At 39.6% G+C, this 18,673-nt stretch overlaps 1 protein-coding gene across 3 annotated transcripts in view; it reads right to left on the reverse strand.

Annotated features, from left to right (window-relative positions):
* Positions 1-18,045, reverse strand: part of MAMDC2 (MAM domain containing 2) — a 97,302-nt gene extending 79,257 nt beyond the window's left edge. The window contains exons 1-2 of one of the 3 annotated variants that reach the window (XM_043515165.1): positions 17,971-18,045; positions 17,209-17,322 (exon numbers count right to left, since the gene is read on the reverse strand). Coding sequence is in view for 2 of the 3 variants with exons in the window: in XM_038401889.2 (XP_038257817.1) it covers positions 17,209-17,322; positions 17,707-17,737 (145 nt within the window). In the remaining variant the exon portion in view is untranslated. Of the gene's footprint in view, positions 1-17,208; positions 17,323-17,706 lie in introns of all 3 variants that reach the window. The other 2 variants (XM_038401889.2, XM_038401890.2) reach the window with 2 other exon arrangements.
* Positions 18,046-18,673: the final 628 nt, after the last annotated feature.

An 18,673-nucleotide genomic window follows, 5' to 3' on the forward strand; every position in this document is an offset into this window, starting at 1 on the left:
AACAAACACTTCTTGTCCTCTTCACTTAAGACAACTGAAAAAGTACACAGACTTGATTCTTAAAAAAAAAAAAAATCTACAACAACAACTTCTAGATTCTACTCAACCTCTAGGTAGCTATTACAGATCCCTGACCTATAAAACACTGACAGCTGAATGGAGTGAGGCACTACCAGCAATGGGGCTTCCATGTGCTCAGGATAGAATAAAGAATTTGAACACAGAGTGGAATATCATACAATGAATGAATGAAGATTTGACTTCAACATTTTTATCATTACTAGTGGCTCAACCCAATCTTTATGCTATGTTTCCTGTGAAGAAAGAAGTTGGGAGTAGCAAGAGATGAATTCCTGTCACAACAGCTACAGTTGAGTGTTCTTTTTCATCATTGAATAGAATTTTGTGTTCTGAAAGAAGTCGCCTTCTGCCTGATCATGTGAATAAACTAATGAGCATATCAATTGAAGGAATGGAAGTACCAGACACAGGAGAAGCCACAAAAGATGAACACACTGCATTCAAGAAGTTCATTAAGAGAGTTGTGCAAAATTATAACAAGAAATCAAGAAGGATGTAGATGTAGTGCTCCACAGAAGGCTTGAGTATCTAACTTGAAATTTGTGTGATGATTTTAAAACACAAGTTAAATCTAATATAATGGTCATGAAACATTTCAGTTTTTACTATGGTGCCATACAGTCCATTTTCACCCCTCATCGGCCCTGATCCTCCCCCCCTCCGTAAATTCAACCCCCCCGCCCCCATTTCAATTCCTGGGAAAAAAAAAACCACACTCCAACAAAATGAGTCCACATTGAGGACTTGGAGGTGTCTGAACTAGCCATGGTACAAGGAACTCCACATTACAGCCCTTCACTCTTCAGCTTAGAGAGCATGACCTTGCCATTTTCAACCCCCACTCCATCCCCCATGCATGAAATGAGTGCCCACCCTCCCCAGGTCTTTTCAAAACTCTCAAATCTTACAAAACTAAAGAATGAGTGAGCTAAACTGGAGGAGTATGCACTGAGAGCAGTCTGGTTGAAAGTGAAGGATTGTGGAGGACCTCTTCTTCTAAGAATGCTGGATTGTTTTCAGATTGGCCAAAGTGGAATTTGGCCTGGAAGTGGAATTTCCTGACAGAGACACAGCTAAAAAGGAAGGATCCTCACTTACATGTGCTGAGCAAAAACATCTGTCCTAATGCAAGGCAGCTATGCCATTACTTCACATTATGGACTCGTACAAAAACTATGCCTTTCAGCTTTCAGAGGTAGACAAAACCCTCTGAAAACCACTGGAGTTCCCCAATTTTGACTTCATCAGCCAGTCCTATGTCAGGAAGATCAAATGACAGTCTCATTTCCCCCGGCCCCAAATCTATGGTGGGAATGATCATCCCCAATCTCATCAGACAGGATCCTGGAAAGCCTTGGTCCTAGGCTCAGAATTGATTATTCACTTACAGGATGAAGCGAGGTTGGTACTGGTATCAGGACTCTTCCACTTCCTTCCCATTGATTCAGTAGAGGCAAGCAATACCTTTTAATCCCCACTCCAAAAGGCACAAATTCTCTCTGCCCTTTTGAACAAGCCACTTGAGAATTCTTAAACAGGTGGCTTCAGCCTGCCTATCCCAGACAACCACAGGCACATTCATGCAATACACAATGATAAGGTCTGGATAAGTCTGAAGTCTTACCCCCTGAAGGGAGTTTCAGAGTAGCTAAAGTTCTGCTGTCCCTTTGATACAAATCCAGGGCAAAATGGCCTCCTTTTAAACCTGTTCTACCTCCTAAGCAGTAGGGGAAGGCAGACAATGCCTTCATTCTTGGGCCTATAGAAGCGATACCACCACTAACAACATTCTGGGAAGCATGGCAAACTCCATATTTGCAGTTCCTGAGTTGAACACGGGTTGCCAACAATCAAATTTGAAACCCCTTAATTGGTTCATAACCACCCAGCCGTTTTGGATAGATGGCTTAAGAACCTGAGGGTCATATAACACAAAGGGAGTTAACTAACAAAACAGATCTGGCCAAGCCCAAATTATGAGAGAGATCTTAGGTTTTTTTTTAGAAATGAGTCTTCCACTAAAGGAGGATGATAAGATTACACTAGGAAAACAATCACCTGCTTTTGGCTTGTACAGCTCTGCAACTATGTAGCCTATTCCCAATTAATCAGCTCTCTGTCAACATTTTTTCCTCTTACTAAAAACACTTACATTTGACTTTTACTTACTCACATTTGTGTGGAGATCCAAGCTACACCTCTCTCTAACATCACTGCCATATATGACAGCCTCACAGTGAAAAGTTCCCTGTTGTTTTCAAGGAAAGTGCAATTATTTCTACAATAACTCCCTAGCTTGACACTTAGTTTAAAATAAGCACTGAAGTGGCTATATTTAGAAAACTATTGATATAAAACCTCTCGTTTCCACTCAAGAGCATAAATGTATTCTTAGTTAGGAAAGAAATCCCTCTGCAAATCTCTCACACACTTGAAGATCAGAACAATGAACCTGAGTAATACACCCTCAGTAATATATCTGCAGATGAACAGGTTAAAATATATGTATTCAAACTAAGCCTGTTAATTCCAAAACTTCAAGTACCAAACAAAACAACAGCTTGGACTGGCACATATGAATCTGCAAGCTCTATACAATATATGTTGTTACAAGTCATCCTGTATCCGGACATGCTTTTAAAAGACATTTCATTTTATGAAATATTCATATACTTATATGCAAGTTTCCAGCATTATACATATGGGTGAAAATGAGGATGATAGTAGTTATATACATGAACAGCAAGTGTTTGCCAATTTAGGGTTGATGGCCCTAGAAACTTAAGTCCTATTTATTTACAGAACAGATGCACCACAGAGAGCAATGATGCATCTGCTTCACCAATGTGCCTCCAATTTCTCTTGAAGCATTGAGAGGATAGTTCAGAGACTATCCCCATTTATTCCTCAGCCTCTCTACTAAACTACCATGCCAATTATGGTCAAATATGACTGCGATGTTTGTCATGTGACTTGAGATGAAAACACCTTAGTTAAACAGCTATTAGATGGTGTCTGTCAAGGAGGCTCATTTATGGAATGAGCCACCAGGGGAAATTAGACAGAGCAGACTTATTTTTTAAAGTTTTCCCCATCATAACTGCAGTGTGTAAATTACCACACACAAAAAGACATCCCCAAGTAGAGGTTACTGGAATCTTGGAAGGGTTCACAGCAGAATCCTCTAAGAAGTCCATTTGGAGAATTCCACATAGACTTACCTATGCCACACTTGGGGCATATCTACACTGCAATTAATTAATCCCAGTTATTTTACATGTCTCTATGAAAACCAACAGGTCATAATCTCCTGAGGTTTGTGAAGCACGGGAGGAACACCAGAACCTGCCTAAAAGTACCAACCAAAGCCTCCTGCTTGAAAGTTCAAATTATGGCAAGAAGATGGTGCCACACGAGACCTGCAAACATCCAAAATGGGAGATATGTCCCAGTGAAATATGGAAGGACTCAGGGAAACACCAAAGTGTTATTTATATTTCTTATTACTGAACAAATACCCCAAAGGCTAAATTATCACCTGTTCAAAAACATTCAGAAGGGGAAAATTAAGGCAAAAACAGCGTAAGATTTAATTTCCAAAGGTGCAGACACATTCTCCCCTCTTAGAGCAAGATTACTGGCTCCAAGGAAGCTGAATGGTATGGCCTCTTACCCACAAGGATCCCCGAATAAACCTACAGTTTCACTGAAACCTGGGCCATCTGTGTGGAGACCCAGCTTATCCACAAGACAACTCTCCCTCCCCTTGCACCACAGAACCTATGCTGCCATTGGTCCCCTGGCTGCACACTATCCCACTGAGGGGCAGTGGTAATAGCTACAAATGGTAACTTAATGATGCTATTAGCTTTAAGTTACATGGGAAGTTCCATATGAAAATCCCCAGGGACAGCAGGAGATATTACAGAACAGCTGCTCTCCATCTCTGCCCTTCTAGAAACTCCATCCAAAACGTATGTGAAGCTCCAGCTATGGAGATTTTACATGGAAGGGCGTCAGTGGATTTATGAACATGGGCAAACTGTGCAGGCTCTAATCCCCCCGTTCATTATTTGTATTATAGTGGAGCCTAGAAACCTTATTGGAAGACTCAAGACCCATCACAATGTGGGGCACCACACTGATTAGTAATAGTGCCCCTTTTTGACCCAAGCAGCTAGACAAATTTCAGGGCCCTAGGGATGTTCTAGTTGGAAATAGAAATTGGTGGAATCTGGAATTCTCTTTGAAACATCTTGTTTATTTACAAGGATTTCACAAAGTTCTGCTTCTCCAAGTATGGGAAGAACCAAGAACAAGAGGAGCGGTTTCAGCCCCCAAGCCTCTTTAGCCAACAGACCTTGACCAAAAGCTCTCTCTAGCTTTTCCCACATTGTGCTCAGTCTATTGCCTGGCTTTCTTGCTTTTTGCCTCTGCCTCCTCCTTTCTTGCCTCTTCCCAGTTTCTGTGTGTTCTGTTCTCTCACACCCCCGGCAACAGAACCAACCCTGGCAACCTCCCACCTCCAACCCCCCCTCATGGGGCTAGATTCTGCGCAGACTGTAATAGGCTTGTTTTAGATGTAGTGCCTTAACCTTATAATTGTTTTAAATGAAAGACATGAATGAGGTTATAACTCATCCCATAACAAGGTTTCAACCAGCTCATAATCACAACCCCACCTCAGCTTCACCCATTCTCCTGATGAGGCCTTAAACGGTGGCACAATTCCCTGGGAAAGAATCAGAGTGGCTCTGCTTAGTGCAGCATAAAGAACCATGGGACACACATGAAACACGGGAATGCAGCAGCACCAGTGAGGGCACAGTAACTCAGGTAGGGATTTGCAATGTGGCTGCTCACAGCCAGGCCAGGCAACCTGGATATCTATCATCCAAGCTAACCGCACTACAAGCATACTCACAGACTGCAAGGGGTTCAAAAGAAAATAGGATCCAGATAGAGTAGCATCCTATCTGCTGAACTTGGCCCCTTACAATGGGTTGGTTACTACAAATGTTTTAGCTCCTAAATGGCATGGTCCATGCTGGGAGACAGCATAGTTCAGCAAATGAAATACAGGTCTGAATCAGGAGACTTGGTTTTATTCCAAGCTCTATGAGTGGGGGTGTCATTGGACAAGTTTCTTAATCTGTCTGCATGTCCGCTCTCCATCTGCAAAAACAGGGATAGTTATAGATCTCTGTAAAGCACTTTGAGATCTGTGGATGAAGAAGAGTATTTATATAGTAACCTTAACTCTGCCCCATGTTCCAGCTTCAAAAAGAATGAGACAGCACTTCCCTGTTCACCACCTTCAGGCACAACCCTTGCTTCATTCCTTGTCCAGCCTGCACACTAAATGAGGAAGCAGTTCTGCATACAAAATAAGATGTAAAAAAACCATTAAAGAGCATATTGTAATTAAAAAAAGTGAAAATTTGAGACAATAATAAGAAAGGCCATTTGAAAGGCCAAAATAAAAAGGGCATATAAAATGAAAAGGCTTGGGCAACCTTAAATATAGGTATCACTATGCAGTCACCTTTGCACAACCCGCTTTTGTAGATCTCTGCCCTTTCCACATATTTTGATTGAAAAGGGTAGTCTATTGCCTTGAGAGTCTAAAGGAACTCAAATGCATTAGTCAGTGCTGTAATGTATGTTTAATTGTTCAATAATTGGGTATTTTACAGTCCAAATTCTCTGAAAGAGTTTAGATTTCCATTTGAAACACCAGTTAAGCACTGTGATTCATGGATTTTCTGATATTAAAAGTTGCGAGCGTTCCAGTACTGAACAAAGCATTAGTAACATGTGTAGATTACACTTTATCTAGGAACACATCTATTTAAAACAATGTTCAAAGTGAGCCAATGCAGTTACTCTACCTACCAGAGTAATACATCACTTCAGTCTTGATTTATGTTTGCCAAAATAACTATACACTGTATAAGAATTATGTTGTGAATGAGAAAAATCACCTATAAGTGGTGCTGTAAAGTTACAGGATTCTTTAGTTTGATTCTTTGGTAGACACTACACTAATGTGACTGATGGCAGCAACCAGAATGGAAAATGTTAGTATGCATAAAAACAGGAGAGTATTAAGGTACGAAAAATACTGAGTCCTCTAAAAAGATAAACTATGCTCAAATTGCACCGATGTTGCCAAGCAACCAAAGATGACAGCGTGCATTTAAAGGTCACAGTCAATCACACTTCTGTCTAAAACATCTTTATGTACTATTATTACAATACTTAAGATACCTAGAACTGAAAATATACATTTATTTATATTTTCAAATTTGTTTACTTGGAGCATTTGACAGTACTTTGTGTTTGCTTTGATAAGTCAGCCAGTTAGTCAATTTTCAGTGTTGTTTATGTTGGTCTTCCACACAGCAATCAGGAGAGAAAAAAACATTTAAAATAATAGTGAAACGTGACAGTAAAACCACAAACATTGGCAGGAGGCCTCCAGGGGAGGGAGCTGAACTTATTTTTTGAATGTCAAGATTTCAAGTTGACAGTGGCCCTTTAAAGTTAATAGGACATTTTCAGTTTAGTTCAGCTAAGCCTACAGATCACAGTCTCTATGATCTACAATGTCAGCAAATAAATTCTGATTAAGTAACAGTGATAATAATGGTTATTACCTGTGTAACTTAACATGTTTCACACTTTCAGGATCTGGTATTACCAATAAGGGTGTAAACTGATTACTGTACTCTCAAAGTTATAAGCACTTGTTTCTTCCCCACAGATCCTGGCCTAGATGAGCTCCAGGGTTACATGGTGGAGACCCAAAGCATTGGAAATGCCACACAGGTATTACACTTCAGCAACGCAACCTCCCCTAAGCCAACATGGCTTTTAGAGAGTATAAGCAAAACCCTGAAAGTGTGTGATGCTAGCTGACAAGACTGTGTGGCTAGACCAGGCAGAAAGTGCACTAATTCAGCAACTCCTTTCTACCATTACAACTATTATACCTCCTGGCACCAGTTTTACTGATTCCCCTACATCCCAAAGTCCCTAAATATAAAGTCTAGCTATTTGATTAACTTATGTTTCTCGTTTATTGGGAAAATTCAAAATATTTCCTACTGTTTAAAAACAAACATGTTTATAAATTTTAAACCAAATATTTTTAGTGAGTTTCAACAATATTTTCAAGTTTAGCAGTTTTCATGTATTTTATATATATATAATTTAACTTATTTTTTTAAAAATCGAACCATAGCTATACCTCACAGAGTTGAATAGGTTCCATTATCAGAAAACGATTTTAATCTCCACTGGATTCAGAGTAGCAGCCGTGTTAGTCTGTATTCGCAAAAAGAAAAGGAGTACTTGTGGCACCTTAGAGACTAACAAATTTATTAGAGCATAAGCTTTCGTGAGCTACAGCTCACTTCATCGGATGCATTTGGTGGAAAAAACAGAGGAGAGATTTATATACACACACAGAGAACATGAAACAATGGGTTTATCATACACACTGTAAGGAGAGTGATCACTTAAGATAAGCCATCACCAGCAGCAGGGGGGGGGGGGGGGGGGGGGGGGGAGGGGGGAGGAAAACCTTTCATGGTGACAAGCAAGGTAGGCTAATTCCAGCAGTTAACAAGAATATCAGAGGAACGGTGGGGTGGGGGGGGAGAAATACCATGGGACCATGCTATTTTTCCCCCCACCCCACCCCCCACTGTTCCTCTGATATTCCCTTTAACTGCTGGAATTACCCTACCTTGCTTGTCACCATGAAAGGTCCCCCCCCCCCCGCCGCTGCTGATGGCTTATCTTAAGTGATCACTCTCCTTACAGTGTGTATGATAAACCCATTGTTTCATGTTCTCTGTGTGTGTATATAAATCTCTCCTCTGTTTTTTCCACCAAATGCATCCGATGAAGTGAGCTGTAGCTCACGAAAGTTTATGCTCTAACAAATTTGTTAGTCTCTAAGGTGCCACAAGTACTCCTTTTCTTTTTGCGAATCTCCACTGGAGTCAGTGGTGCAGTTAGAATTCAAAGTCCTATCTCTCAGTCCTGTGGTCTATCCATACCTCCTCAACCCTTTTTACTGCAAAACACACACACCCCTTTGTTTTCATCCATGCATGCAAAAAAAGTATCACCAGGCCTCTATTATGTGGTAGAGAAATGTAAAACTAATACAAGTATTCTGTTTAATAAGAGGATATTTTGCAACATTGTGGCATTTTGCAAAGTGAAGTAATAGGCATTTGCATTAAGATTTACAGTGTCAGGAGATAATGGTTAAAAAAATATCAGAGAAGCAGCTAATATTGAACAAGGAACTTCATTAGAATAAAGAAAACAGTTTTATTTATCCATGAAACCTCTCTCTCCCCTTTACTGCAATACTTTGACCTCTAGTACCTTTCCCCAACCCGCTTTTGCAGTTTCCTGCTACAGATTTAAAGATGCAATGTATACATCCTAAGGTTATGCTATTAATTAAAATCAATGATAATCTTTCCAGTTACTTGAATACTCCAAATCAATTTATACAGCCATATTAACCCATTTTAGTTGTTTTGTTACAAATAAAAAGTCACAAGAGAGGCAAGGTAAGTGTGGTAATCTCTCTAATTGGACCAACTTCTGTTGGTGAAAGTTCAGCTTTTGATCTTACACAGAGCTCTTCATAAATAGAGAGTCAAGCATTCTGGCACATGTTTCAGGGATATTTAACAAACAAGAACTTTAAAAACAGCTGTCAGACTTATCTTGCAGCCATCCTCCCTGTTTTAGTGTGAACAAGCTAAAATAGGTTGTTGATTCCTAAAAATACTTAATTTGTGACACCTGTAAAAGAAAACATGATCCTGATAACTGTATTATATTGTGGAGGAGAAGGTATACTTTGAAACTTGTCTCTGATATCGTGATGTATTGATAGCAATCTAGCATTGGTTTCAGAGTTGCAGCCGTGTTAGTCTGTGTTCGCAAAAAGAAAAGGAATACTTGTGGCACCTTAGAGACTAACAAATTTATTAGAGCATAAGCTTTCGTGAGCTACAGCTCACTTCATCGGATGCATTTCAACAAATTTGTTAGTCTCTAAGGTGCCACAGGTACTCCTTTTCTTTTTGCTATCTAGGAGAAGGAGCTGGGCTCAGGAAAAAGAGTTTACAGCTGTGCACACGAGGATGGACCTCGGTTTGAAAGTTATGTTTTTTTCTGCTGCTGTTCTGTTCATAGGTCTCTGGTGATTGGGGAAGGCAGAGATTGGGTCTGAGCTTTTCACTACAGTCAGGTAGTCCAAATGAAACTATTTTTGCTAAAAAGGAAAGCAACAGTTTAATTTTCCAACCAAGCTAGAGGTGGCTGTGGCAACTGAGTTTTACAAACTTGGTTGCTTTAATCTTGGATTAAGCTTTCGCTCTGAGTAGTGTTATAGATTTTTTTTTTAAAATATAGAGACAGTTGCATAGTAGGGTAGGAAATGGTCCCAGAAATGTACTACAGACAGTTAAAATTACTACTGTGCTAACAGATCTGCAACTCAGCAAGAATATGCCTATATCTGATTAGAACTGCCTTTGCTGACATATTTCAGAGTAGCAGCCATGTTAGTCTGTATCTGCAAAAAGAACAGGAGTACTTGTGGCACCTTAGCGACTAAAAGGTATTTGAGCATAAGCTTTCATGGGCTACAGCCCACTTCATCAGATGCATAGAATGGAACATATAGTAAGAAGGTAGATATATACACACACACACACACACACACACACACAGAGAGAGAACATGAAAAAGTGGAAGTAGCCATACCAACTGTAAGAGGCTAATTAATTAAGATGAGCTATTATCAGCAGGAGAAAAAAAAACTTTTTTAGTGATAATCAAGATGGCCCATTTAGACAGTTGACAAGAAGGTGTGAGGATACTTAATATGGGGAAATAGATTCAATATGTGTAATGTCCCAGCCACTCCCAGTCTCTGTTCAAACCCAAGTTAATAGTATCTAGTTTGCATATTAATTCAAGCTCAGTAGTTTCTCCTTGGAATCTGTTTTTAAAGCTTTTCTGTTGCAAAATTGCCACCTTTAAGTCTGTTACTGAATGACCAGAGAGGTTGAAGTGTTCTCCTATCAGTTTTTTAATGTTATTATTCCTATTGTCAGATTAGTGTCCATTTATTCTTTTGCGTAGAGACTGTCCGGTTTGCCAATATACACGGCAGAGGGGCATTGCTGGAATATATCACATTGGTAGATGGGCAGGTGAACAAGCCCTGATGGCGTGGCTAATGTGATTTAGGTCCTATGATGGTGTCACTTGAATAAATATGTGGACAGAAGAATCTCATGCACAGCTACAGACTAGGGACCGAGTGGCTAGGCAGCAGTTCTGCAGAAAAGGACATAGTGGTTACAGTGGACGAAAAGCTGGATACGAGTCAACAGTGTGCCCTTGTTGCCAAGAAGGCTAATGGCATTTTGGGCTGTATAAGTAGGGGCATTGCCAGCAGATCTAAGGACGTGATCATTCCCCTCTATTCAGCATTGGTGAGGCCTCATCTGGAGTACTGTGTCCAGTTTTGGACCCCAAAGAATGTGGAAAAATCAGAAAGAGTCCAGCGGAGGGCAACAAAAATGATTAGGGAGCACATGACTTATGAAAAGGAGTACTTGTGGCACCTTAGAGACTAACAAATTTATTAGAGCATAAGCTTTCGTGAGCTACAGCTCACTTCATCGGATGCATTTGGTGGAAAAAACAGAGGGGAGATTTATATACACACACACACAGAGAACATGAAACAATGGGTTTATCATACACACTGTAAGGAGAGTGATCACTTAAGATAAGCCATCACCAACAGCAGGGGGGGGAAGGAGGAAAACCTTCCATGGTGACAAGCAGGTAGGCTAATTCCAGCAGTTAACAAGAATATCAGAGGAACAGTGGGGGGTGGGGTGGGGGGGAGAAATACCATGGGGAAATAGTTTTACTTTGTGTAATGACTCATCCATTCCCAGTCTCTATTCAAGCCTAAGTTAATTGTATCCAGTTTGCAAATTAATTCCAATTCAGCAGTCTCTCGTTGGAGTCTGTTTTTGAAGCTTTTTTGTTGAAGTATAGCCACTCTTAGGTCTGTGATCGAGTGACCAGAGAGATTGAAGTGTTCTCCAACTGGTTTTTGAATGTTATAATTCTTGACGTCTGATTTGTGTCCATTCATTCTTTTACGTAGAGACTGTCCAGTTTGGCCAATGTACATGGCAGAGGGGCATTGCTGGCACATGATGGCATATATCACATTGGTAGATGCGCAGGTGAACGAGCCTCTGATACTTCAATCTCTCTGGTCAAAGATCCAAGATCTTTTTTTTGATGTTAACAGCTAATTTAGAAACCATCATTCTGTATGTATAGGTGGGATTATGTTTTCCAATGTGCATTACTTTGCATTTGTCACCATTGCATTTCATCTGCCACATTCTTCATGTTGGTATGTACTATCTCGTCCACAGCCTTGTGCTTGCTATTCTGGTTCTCAAAAAGTTTCTCCTCATCTTAAAAAGTTTAACTTTATTTTGAAAAAAAAATTCGACTGTTATTAAGTCCTACACGACAATAGCAACGCTCTGTGACAACTATGACCTATTTCAGATATATGTGCCGGGCATGCTGATTTACTAATCAAGCCAATGTTCCAATACGGTCATCTGATGGTCACCCATTTGGAACGTACTACAGAAACCTGAGTCTTGGACTGATGTAGCTCAAGTTGTAGCATTTGTAAGGGGATCAAGACAGGAAAATTTATGCACACCTTGTAATTCAGTATGTACTTAATCTCCATTCTGACTGAAGTCTTTCTTTTCAAGGACCAAGTCTCTTGTATGAATTTTAGTAACAACAACAAAACCTAGAAAGTTCCATTCAGGAACTCTCAGCAACTAAAAACAATCCTGCCTTTATGTCCAAAAACTTATCCTTAGAAATGATCAATTTGATGGGATAAACATTTCTGGGTCTGTAGAGGCATAGCAGCAGAACAATCAAATCTATATGCTGGAAGCTGCCATTGACCATACAAATGCCAGATTCCCCAGACTACAGCAAGCACCATTCACATAGCTCACCTCCACTCAATTCATTATGGAAAAGTACTAACAAAGTCTACTAGCAAACATTACACAGGTAAATGTAGAGGAGAGCCCTATATCAGTAGTTGCCTGTAAAATTGCTGCTAAATACCACTAAATCCACAACAAATGCCTGTGCATATGCACATTTAACAAAGTGTTCAACTACCAAACTACTTGCCTTTCAGAATATATTGCTGTAAATGGAAACAATGTTCTTATTGTCTTGGAGCTCTGCAATGATAACACAATGGTGATAAAAAAAAAGCCTACATCAATACATTCAACAAAGCACACTCCAGGACTTGGTGCAGATAGGAGTCAAAGGCCCAAGTGTGGATGCTTTCCAGCTCTATTAAGTTGTTTCCTGCTGACTTGAAGGAACAAAACATACTCATGGCCACAGTCAAATTAAACACTCAACAGCAGTAACAGGCGGCACCTGTGGTGGATTAAACTAGGGCTATCCTTGACAAAAGTATCAACAAATAAAGTGGTTCACAGAAAGGATGGACCCTGATTCTTGAGTCTAAGGAAATTATTATTTATAATTTCGCTATGAACATGCTGTTTTTAGGGCCAGATTACAGCTGGCCCTCGTGCAGGTTAGGTTGCGGGGAGGGAGGCAAAAGGCGGCCAGAAAGCTTACCCCATGGCACCATCTATGAATGCAGTTACAACTGCAGTCCTTGCACTCTGACTGCAGAGACTGTTCCCTTCCTGCATTCCCGGTAGACCTATATCCCTGTCTCTACTGTTCCAACCACAATTGCTGTCTGGCCATGGACCAGGGCACTCCCTGAACCTTCTTAAACCACAATGTCTCGTGGAGCTCCCACATAGTCAACACAACTGTATTGTGTAACAAGATCCTGTGATGCTGAGTCACAGAGGATTCTGGACAGGAAGGTGATAAAACTTTCTTCTACTTAACAAAAAAAAAAAATCTATTTCAAAAAAAGCATTTTCTTTAATAAACTTCCTCTTCTGCCAAAGTGTTATTTGTAAGCCTAAATTATTTATAAAATCCTATGACTACCTTTAAAGGATTTGTAATATAGGTAACAATGCCCCTTATTGTAGGGGGGTCTGATTTCATCAATTCTGCTAACATTATAAACCATAAGAGTAAAGCTCTAATAGTTTGCTCATATTATCAGAATCTCAGCATGCAATTACAGCCTAGATCAGAGCTGGCCTTCAGGAGTCTGCAAAGCCAATGTCCACAAGGTATCTGAATATAAACCTGGGCTGAATTTAACCCCAAAATGCAATTAGTGACCATTATTATTGCAATAGTGAATTCTAACTTTTTGACTAAATATCACTTGTATTGGTGAATATGGACTTGCCTTCTGTCTTTCTCATAAACTATGAGGTCTTATCAAGGGAGAATGATATTTGTCTCACACTCCTGAAAAGGAGTTTTATATGTAAATTCCTATTCAGAGACACAGTGCATTCAAGGATGTTTATGGTAAAATGGAAGTAGATCCGTTGCAGAGGTTTCTAAAAAGTTACTGAAGGTCACTACTAGCAGGTTGGCTGATGCATACAGTTGAACAACACTCACAGAGCTCATTACATCTTCAAAGCACTGTACAGACATTAGCTAATCTCTTGGTCACCAGTTTATGTTTGAAAACAATATATTGCATAAGGCAGCTACTTTGCCATGCAACAAATTCACAACCGTTTTCTTTTTCACATCGCTAATATAGAAACATTTTTCACTAAGTGCATAAAGCACACAGTGGAGTCCTCCATTATTCATACACATTACACTGCAAATTGAACTGGAACACTGGTAAATGTGCTGCTGGATTTTTAATGTTATATTTACTCAGCTGGGGTTCAGTACTTTAGGACTCACACACTACTGGACATTGTACACTCTCCTCTGTACTAGGTACATATTTTTAAAGAGAGGGATTGTAATATTTTGAGCCAATTTTAGTTCTTATATTATTCTTTACCCAGTGATTTTTAGCAATACATGAGAATAGTTTGTGGCATTTACATTTTGGAATGTAAAATTTTAGTAATAAATAACCTCCCCAGAACAGCTATCAGAGAGAAAGGGCACCTTGCTGTTTATAATATTAGGCCCCAATCCTATATTTAGATCCACCTGTGCAGAATCTTAGTCCCACACAGATTACCACTGAAGTCAATACAGGTTCATTTGGGCACTAGAATCCATCCCATTGATCAGGTTGCAGAACAGGGGCCTTAAAGCCCAATCTTACAGTCATTTCTCAGACAACTCCTGTTGACTTTAATACTGAATATTTCTGTTTGATTTTCCAGTGGGACTTTTGCTAAAATTAGGACTGCAGCAGCTGTCAAATTCACTTGACTCAAAAGATCAGGTAAAAAGTTTAGAATTATTTAAAAAGGTAAAATTGTATGGTACTCAACATCTTTCCCAGCTATCTCAATGTGATCCTTATCTATTTGAATAAAAAACTGACCCATCTCAAAATTCTCAGATAGTTAAAGAGAAGCCATAAGCATTTCAAAGGGAAGTTGAATCCATGCATCCCCACTGATCTAATTGGGAATACACAGGCATAAACCAGAGCAAAAATTGGCCCCTTATGTCCAATCTGGATCTGGCCATTAAGTACACATTGGCTTCTTTGGCAGTTGGACAAAAGACTTTCAAGTATGGAGTGGAAATTTCTCAGCGGGATTTAACTATGCACACATCACCTAAATTGCTTGGAATGATTCATCCTATAAATCTCTCAATAATATTGTAAGAGCTGAAAGATTTTAAACAGTAAGTCAAGTAGTCCCTATAAGGGTATATACTCCAAATAGTAAATGCTACTTAAAAACAGTAAAAGATTTTAAACAACCAAAAATAACTGAAACAAGTCACAGTTAAAGATGCCTCTCCCATCCTTAACTTTCTCTGTCATGCCAGTATATGCACAACATATGCACACGCTGATCAGAGACACCTGGGTTAGTCTGCAAATATCAGCACCCAGAACTGTATTATGGAGCAAAACAGTATTTGAAACAAATTGGTTATGCACACCTGAAAGCAAAAGTTGGATCAAACATTTTAAACTAGTTTTGGTTACAATACTGAATAAATTTCAGAGAGGCTAATACCCTGTATGCCAATTGTCAGCCTGGAATGTCTTACTACCACTAAGTTACAAACTCCTGGAAAAGAGATTTAAACACAGAAATATTGACAGAGCCCTACCTATTACAAGTATTACTACACCAACTGTCCTCCCAGAGTGAACTTTACAATCCAGTTATACATTCCTTAATAAAAACAGTGATTTCCAGTGACAGAAACTTAGCTATAACTGGCAGGTTTCAGAGTAGCAGCCGTGTTAGTCTGTATTCGCAAAAAGAAAAGGAGTACTTGTGGCACCTTAGAGACTAACAAATTTATTTATATATTATATGTAGCTCACAAAAGCTTATGCTCAAATAAATTTGTTAGTCTCTAAGGTGCCACAAGTACTCCTTTTCTTTTAGCTGTAACTGCAATGTTCAGATAAAATAAAGAGAGTGTTGCAACCAGCCAAACTAGTGCTCTACGAGCCAGGACACTGTGGCTGTTAGTGCTCCAAGTTGTTTTTTTTTCCCCTCCTTTCAAGCACCATAACAGTTACTCCTGCAGGTGTTGCTGCCAATGTCTCACTGCTACTCTGGACTGAATCAGCAACACTTTACACAGGGCTTCCTGTCAATCACTAAGAGGAAATGCTGCTTCCAAAAGAGCCAATTCAGTGAGGCGTGATGTTAACAGACAGAGAGTGGTAACAGAGACTGTTAACACAGCTTCCAAAAATGGATGGGGATCCATTTGGCTCTTAGGAGCTGCATTGTTTTGTACTGTTATTTTAAATAGTTAGAGAGGGATTGGAAACAGAAAGAGAAAAATCTTTTAGTAGTTGGAAGGCTGAAAGGAGAGCAGACAAGAGGATTTATCTATAGGTATCTAGACTCACCACTTTATTATACCTGGACCCTGTTTGGGGGATTTATGTGGCTGCCAAAACCACAGCTAATAGGGCTTCCTTTTATTATGTGAACCCAAATTTAATCCTATGTATGGCACGGTACCCACTGCCATACCCAAATAAAAATATTTTCACTTCTCAGTTATACCCAAATTGTGTTTATTATATAGAGCACGACAAATTCTGCAATCATTACTCTGGCCACACTGCCTGTGAAATCCATGGGAATTTGGACTGTCACATACTTTCCCAATATAGCTCAGTAATACAATGTCAAAAATAGTGACTTACAATTTTTCCTATTCAATTCTATAGTATCTAAGGTATCACACAATGGACCAAAAAGAATATCGAGACACCAACAATACCTGGCAATCATATATTACTTTTCATCCAATGATCTCAAAATATTTAACAAACATTGCTAAATATACCTCAAAACAACCCTATGAGGTACGCATAGAAATGATAACATATACAGACAACATTTCTCCTGCCATAGAAATGCAGCCACTTCTGGGATGGAAGAAAGCATATGTTTAATATAAACAGCAATATTACACAGAAGTTTAAGACACAACGCTTCATATATAAAGGTAGAGAAAGGAGTAGGCAGAGCCACAACCTCAAGGGGATGAATTAAATTAGGTCTGAAATACTGATTTTGTAAAAATGAGTTTTTCCCTCAATAGAAAGTTAAACCAATAGAATGTTTTCATGGGAATCTTACAGAAATCATGATAACAGATATTTTAAACAAATTAATATCTCTCTGTAGTGCCTGTAAACTAAACACTACAAGACTGAGAACTGATGAAACTATAAACAAAAGTGAACAGACTTCAGTGGTATTCATATAAGAGTTAAACAGCATCAACCATGAAAAGTAGTTTGGAAATTTAAGGTTCTTAATACTTTTAGTTTATTGTAGCCTAGGTATAAAAATGTATTTGTTCATTTTTAAGCACAGCACATCCCTGTAAATACCAAAAAGCCATCCTTACCTTCTTCATTTAAAATCCATGGCAAAAATGTATCATCTGATTCATAGCCACAAGTGCTGTCTTCAAAGGCACAAGACCCAGCAGAGAGCTCAACAGCTCCAGCAAACAGCAAAACTGTAGGGACAAAGAAAGCTCTGTTCACACAGATAGCATTGCATTGCACTCAGAATGAAAAGAAATGTGAGGGAAACCACATGCTTCTCTGCAACTTGGGCAAGCAGACTCAGGCTCATTCACTCATGCAGGCACCAGATGGAACCTGTTGCATTCAACACTCCTTTTTTGCCTTGATACCACAGGTTACGTTATAGCCCCCAACAAAAAGATGTTGCCTCACTCACAACTTCCAAAATGAGGCTGCACACACAGGACCGTTACAGGCACTTCACTGCTTTCACAAGCAAACAGCCCACAAAGGCAAGAAAGGGATTAACAGCAACAAGGACTAAGTTTGCTGGTCCCTCCACACAACCTCTCCCCATATCTAGGCCCCCTTACCTTGCACAGTGAGGAGATACAGCAAAAGCATAGTCGCCCTTCCAGTGAGGAAAATAGTACAGCTCGTTGGGATTGAACTAATAGAGCAGAGAAAGGGGGTGGGGAGGGAATAAATGAACCCTCCAGGGACTCTAGCAAATAAAACTTCCAAAGCAGCAGACAAGTTCGTTCAGCGTATGTGTGTTTGCACCAAGCTTCCTTACGTGCTCAGGACAAGACAGCTGCAGCCGCAAAGATGAGCTGAGCTTGAAGAGGGAAACCTACCAACTACACAGCTGGTCGTTGGCTCAAACGAGGATAGGGAGGGGCCGCTTCAGGGCTCTGTGTTCCTCAGGCACTGCAGCTTATAACAGAGTTCATCTCCACAGCCACTCAGTGCTGGAATAGAAAAGGAAGAGTGAAGGAAAGACTGAATATAACTCATGCAATTTAGGAAATTTGCAAAACAGAAAGGGGGATGAGAGATTCTCCATGGGTGCTGTGGTCATTTTACAAGTAGGTAAGCTGCACCTTGCACACAGACCAACTTCCTACAGCTGCATTTTGTTCTTCACTAACATTACTCTGATGTCCGCATAGCTAGTTAAAATGGGACCTGTCATGTATGCTTTTTCTCCTCAACATTAACAGTACTGGAAGATGGAATTTCCTTAAATTAGATTGCTTGAAACTCTGTAAATTTATAGCAGAAGGAAAAGTTTTTCCTATTCAGCACTATTGAATGTTTCCATCTGTCTATAATGCTTATATCACATATGCGGATATGCTAAAGCAGTTCTAAGCATACGTTGATAGCATGTTTAGTTACGAATAAGACTTTTATGGTGTCACATTGAAGGTTTTGTTTTTAAATGTTTCCTATATAGAAATAATACAAGCCGTGCAGTTGAATAGATCATAAGCAAACATTACATCAGAAAGATATGAGCCATCAGATATAATGGTTAATTGTGACTGTTTGTTACAG

Source organism: Dermochelys coriacea, chromosome 5 (genome assembly GCF_009764565.3).
Source record: "Dermochelys coriacea isolate rDerCor1 chromosome 5, rDerCor1.pri.v4, whole genome shotgun sequence".
Classification (NCBI taxonomy): Eukaryota; Metazoa; Chordata; order Testudines; family Dermochelyidae; genus Dermochelys; species Dermochelys coriacea.